Here is a 6,000-nt window from a genome sequence, read left to right as displayed (position 1 = left end):
TAAATAAAGTGCATGTCACGTGATTTGGGTGATCGATCACGCTCGGGAGTTTACATACGCACTTCAGGATGGCAACTCCGCGCCACGGCATATTGTGATTGAAGACCCTGCGGTCACAACCACTGACTGATATTGATACAGCAGCAACAGCAGCAGTGCTGATCACGAATCTTGAGAATGATCACCGACACCTGTCATCATCCAATATGACATATCACAGCTTTTTTTAATCATTGTTTGATTTGCGAACATAATCCTTTGCCGTCTGGCCGCTTCCGCTTCAGGCCGGACTCGTCTCGCGCTAACGGTAATTTCCTTTCACTGTCCACGTTTTGATTTCGGCAAATCACTTTTGGCGAATGCAAACAACGTGATTATTGTTCATGAGTCCAACATCCAGCCACGCAAGAAAACATGCAATCTACCTGAGGGAATAATATGCCCACAAAACATTTCTGATTATTATTTGTTTAAAACAGTTTTGTTCCCCCCCTCCCACCCCCCCAGGATTCTTTGATGAATGTAAAGATCATAAGATATTTATTTGAAATAGAAAGCTTGTGTAACACTATAAATGTATTGTCACTTTTGATTAATGTAATGCATCCTTGCTGAATAAAAGTAGGCAATTACTTTCTTTAATTACTTTCCCCAAAAAATAATCTTAACCTCAAACTTTTGAACTGTAGGCCTATGTATAATGTTAAAAAAGCTTTCCATTTCAGATAAATGCGGTTATTTTGAATGGTGGTTTGTTTGTAATGTGACATATATTTTTTTGTATGACATTAAAATTATTTTTAGAATTAAATTGTACATAAATAGGTTAAGCAATACAAATGTGTTTGTCTGATAACCTTTTAAACATAGCCTATACTTAACTACAGTTTGCAGACACTGAAATTATGTACATTGTGCGATACAGTAAATATTTTGAGTGTCCCTCATTTTCCTATAAAGAACCACAATTGTCCCGCATTTTACTTTTCTGAAGTTGGCAACCCTACTCAGGTGTGCAGTTTATTTCTGACTAGTCAGTGGAGACATTTAGGCTATTTCATTTTAGTTAACTCAGGTGTGCTAACTGCTCTAAAGAAAACATGAAGCCAATGTATAAAATTAATAAAGTTAAGTTAAATTATTGTTGTTGTTGTTTTTATTAAGTTAAAAGTGAATCTAGTGTTATTATTGCTGGTGGTGCCCTGCCATGAACCCTGCCCCCACAGCAAACAGAACCGAACCGAACCGAACCGTGGCTCCAAAACCGTGATATGAACCGAACCGTGGCATTGATGTATCGTTACACCCCTAAAAGCAACACACCATTCCCATTCAAATAAATGTATTTGAGTTGTTTTGGCGTTGGTGTGATCGCAAGCTCTGATACCATGATGGCATTGATACCATAACCAACCAAACAAACTGCCTTAAATGCCTGAGATATGACCAAAATATTTTGCTACTTTTTTAGTTCATTAAACTTACTAAAATGTAATTATTAAAGAGTTCAGTTCAATACATTTTCAGTTAATTAATTTTCCCCTAAAATTAAAATGCCCAAATCAGAATTTGATGAATCGATGTGAACAACATATTTAGTTCATAAAATCTACTAAAATGTAATTTATTTTTAGTGATTATTAATTAATTCATCAATTTTAAGTTAATTTGTTTTATTATTATTATTATTATTATTATTAATGTCCAAATCAGAATTTAATGAATCAGATTGTAATTTGGACATTTTAAATGTAGATTTGCGAGATCTGACTGATTTGACTTTTTTAAATAATGATAATATTTTCAATTATAGAAGAAAAAATCACAAGGATTCCCATAAAAATAATTGGATTTGAGTCGTTTTGGCGTTGGTGTGATCACAAGCTCTGATACCACGGCATTGATGCCGTAACCAACCAAATAAACTGTGACCAACATATTTAGTTCATAAAACCTACTAAAATGTAATTTATTATTAGTTATTATTAAAGAGTTCATACATTTTCAGTTAATTAGTTGATTTTCCTCTAAAGTTAAAATGCCCAAATCAGAATTTAATAAATCATATTTTAATTTGGACATTTTGAATGTAGATTGGTGAGATCTCCCTGTTTTGACCCCTTTTAATAATAATAGTGATAATAATATTTTAAATTATAGAAGGAAAAAATCACAAGGATTCTAAATGACACATGGGTAAACAATTGGTGACAGTTTTCATTGTGAGATGAGATATTCCTGTCAAAAAACAGCAGCTTGTTGCCTAATTTGCCTAATGTTTGAAACCAGTTTTTTCTGTACGTGTTGTATGCATATTGTGCATTTCTACTCATAAATTATACGCAGCCTTAATCACGATTATTGGTAGCTAAAAACATGGTCAAATTCGCTAAAATGTATAATTAACAAGCAAGGGAAATACACTTTGCGAATGACAGCAAATTGAAACTCTTTGGAAGTGGATTTTAATGTTTGATACCAGTTTCTTTCTGTACATATTGTATGCATATTGTGCATTTCTCACAATCACTTTTGACTGCATTTTTTTTTTTTACATATTTCATACAATGTTCACTTTTTGAGAGATATTTTACATTTCTATATGAATTTCCTCCCACTCTTTGAATTCCCACTCCCACTTTCCAGTAGCATCTAGCAGTGGAGTGCCGATAGAAGGCTTGTAAAAGTGTTAATCAGCAGAGATAGAAACCAACAACCGAGTGTGTGTGTGTGTGTGTGTGTGTGTTATGTGCAGTCTGAACACAAGATGAGTCATCGGCAGGCCAACAGTGCGCTCTATTCTCAGGGGTGTTACAACACACCACCACACAATGAGCAACTACCCACATCACCCTCTGAAGATGCACACAGTTTACAGACACATGTATTTCTTTTAGCTATTAATTATTGCGTTTTACAGCAGACATGCCATGGGGTTTGGCCGCTTTAAGGTACGGTCACACCATTTTTCCAAGTTTTGCGGGCGAAATCCAGCCATTCCGGTAGGAATCCATGCAATCTGGAGTTTCGCGTGAGGGCGAAATAGTTGCCCACGCAGATTTAGCTCATGTTCAAGTTGATCACTCGAATTTTGCCACGTTGACCAACACAAAGCTGCTTAGATCTGTGTGAGCTGTGCTTTGTGTGTCGCTTCACTGTTGAATACAGACACTGGACCTGTTTTTGCACTCAATTTTGCTCATTTTGATTATATTGATCTCTTGGCATAATCATGTGGGATCACAAGTGTTCAGGCAAAGCCAGTTTCATTTACGTATTCCTCCATTTTCATAGTTCTCTCAGTACTGGTATGCAGTTGTTGCAGAAATGCGTCACTTTAATCCATAATATATAGTCTTGATTTTATTTAAAAAGTACACACTTGGCATTTGAGAGACATTTATGAGACATTTATGAGACATTTATGAGACATTTATGAGACATTTATGAGACATTTATGAGACATTTATGAGACATTTATGAGACATTTATGAGACATTTATGAGACAACGCTTCCCTGCCATTGACAGAATTTTCCAGCTTTCACTGTTATACGGTAGGGGGCGCTATTATGCACCTTCTGAAAGAGTACAGAATCTCCGTATCAAAAGACAGCGAGCAATAATTACGTTATTGTAATTTGCGTTACACACATTGATGTCTTTGGGGGAAAAAAGGCTAAATTTTCTCTGCTTTTTGTTCAACATGTTGCTTTTTTTAATTGAACTTTCCCAGATTCAAGTGTTGATTAAAAAAATGCATGAAGCTAGAATTAAACAGTTTTAAAATGTTTTATTAAATTTTCAGTTCTTTCTTTTGATATATTGCATGTTTAGATATTCATTAAACAACAAAACTCTGGGGGCCATGAAATTATGAAAATAGTTATGAAAATGATCAAAAACGTTGGAGGTTTAACTTAAAAATAAAATAAATGTAATAAAATAACGCTGGTGGGGAGAGATTTAAAGAGAGAATGTCATGGCTTGTGTGATTAATGCTCTGTTTTGTGTTTTTAACAGTAGAGGGTCTGCCTCAGGTCTTCTATTTCGGGCCCTGTGGGAAATACAACGCCATGGTTCTGGAGCTGCTCGGCCCCAGTCTCGAGGATCTCTTTGACCTGTGTGACCGAACATTCTCCCTCAAGACCGTCCTGATGATCGCCATTCAGCTGGTGAGTGTGTCACACCTGGGTGAGACGTGGTGCATGCACAGAGTCCTGATGATGCTTTGCAGTGCAAGTGTGTAATTTGCATCCTTTGCTCAATTCCCCAGATTTCCCGCATGGAATATGTGCACTCTAAAAACCTCATCTATAGGGACGTGAAGCCAGAGAACTTCCTCATCGGGCGGCAAGGAAACAAGAAGGAGCACATCATTCACATCATAGACTTTGGCCTTGCGAAAGAATACATTGACCCAGAAACCAAAAAACACATTCCTTACCGGGAGCACAAGAGCCTTACGGGCACAGCTCGATACATGTCTATTAATACACACTTAGGGAAAGGTAAGTGTTGGATACCTCCTTAGTCTGATCCTGAAATGGACTTAACATTAAATTATCTCCACACTTTGTGGTGTCTTGATTGGCTGTTTAATAGGGTTGGGAATCAGGAACCAGTTCTTTTAAAGAACATGTTTGGTTCTTTTGATGTTGCATTGAATCTATAGCGTCTCAGTCATGATAGCGTCTGAGTTGTGAGTGTGCCGTCTGAACTGAATGTGATGAGAGAGGGAAAATGGACGGCCCAAGATAATACAGTGGAAAAAAATCACTATCACATTGGTTATGCTGTCCTCAGTTTGATGAAATTTAGGGTCATAACTCTAAGGGCCCTTTCACACCTACCCTTGTTTGGTCCGGATTTTCAGACCTTTCAGTTTGATCCGAATCAAAATTACAGGTGTGAAACCTCCCCCGGACCACAGACTAAATTTGGTCAGATGAAAAGAGCTAGTCTCGGTCCGGATCAAACCGAACAAAGGTTTGGTTCGTTTCTAGTGTGAACGCATGTTCTGTACGGTTCGGACTTTCAGAACATTTACAGGAAGTTCCGGTGGTTCCCGCAGGATTGCTCGCTCTTCTCCTCCTTTCCTGTCGGCGACCATAAAATGTTCGTACAAAGAGGACGTTCATTTGGTGAATGTGAGCTAGCCTCGAGTATAGCTGGAGCTGCAGGGAGTAATGCCGTAATAATAACTGTATAGTGGCAACGATATGCGTCTGTTCATTCATTCTTATCAAAGTTACCCGGCGAACTGACAACAAGCTGACGTCAGACGCACGTCTGCTTACAAACCAATCAATGTCAAGATGCAGCCCACATAGATGATGACGACAGGACGCAAGTACATCATGTAAAGTGCTTTAGCGCGCTCGCAGAATTGCAATGTGAAACTAAACCAAAACTAACCAAATGTTAGCCTGGGAAAACCCAGACAACTTCCGGCAAATTTAGATTTGCTCTGCAAGTAGTCTGGCAAAGAGCCCATTAAAGCCAATTTCTAATCCGTCTAAATCGAGGCACCAATCAGAAATGTTGGGGTGGGCTTTACACGATGACGATCGCTCTGATTGGTTTTAGGTCTATCCAATTGCGCCCAGAGGCATTTGAGCGACGTCTGTTGGTGAAGCGCACCAACTTTTAAATGCATTATTATATTCAAATTGCAAACACATGAGGACAGTCTCCATGAAAGACCCACTGGCAGATGAACGTGTTACTACATTTCTCTCCGAAACGGTAGGAAATTAAATTAGATTTAATAGAGGATTTTAACTGTGACAAGATGATTGACAGGGCAGTTTACGTGACAGGATGCACGCGACAGATCCGTCCGATAAAGATGACGAGGTAGTATGTCTCAAAGCTTGCCTACTTTTTTGCTACACATTCAAAAGTAAATACCTTTTCTTCACAAAAAGAGTACATACTTTTATGGCGTAGTGTAACATAGGCGAATTGGGACGCAGCATATGGCTTTACACGATGACGA

General features: G+C 38.0%; 2 protein-coding genes across 8 annotated transcripts in view; one reads left to right on the top strand and one right to left on the bottom strand.

The window, feature by feature from the left end:
* The window catches only part of LOC308687271 (apoptosis regulator BAX), a 423,052-nt gene that overhangs the window by 185,306 nt on the left and 231,746 nt on the right, over positions 1–6,000 (bottom strand). The gene's annotated exons all lie outside the window — the stretch shown is intronic.
* The window catches only part of csnk1g1 (casein kinase 1, gamma 1), a 65,768-nt gene that overhangs the window by 35,642 nt on the left and 24,126 nt on the right, over positions 1–6,000 (top strand). For all 7 annotated transcript variants that reach the window (XM_081359661.1, XM_081359660.1, XM_081359658.1 and 4 more), the window contains exons 5-6: positions 4,023–4,174; positions 4,276–4,510. In XM_081359661.1, the coding sequence (XP_081215787.1) occupies positions 4,023–4,174; positions 4,276–4,510 (387 nt within the window). The remainder of the gene's footprint in view (positions 1–4,022; positions 4,175–4,275; positions 4,511–6,000) is intronic.

Source organism: Scardinius erythrophthalmus (assembly GCF_964197995.2).
Source record: "Scardinius erythrophthalmus genome assembly, chromosome: 2".
In the NCBI taxonomy this organism is placed as follows: domain Eukaryota; kingdom Metazoa; phylum Chordata; class Actinopteri; order Cypriniformes; family Leuciscidae; genus Scardinius; species Scardinius erythrophthalmus.
The sequence above is the reverse complement of the archived record's forward strand: the minus strand, read 5'-3'. Positions and strand labels throughout refer to the sequence as shown.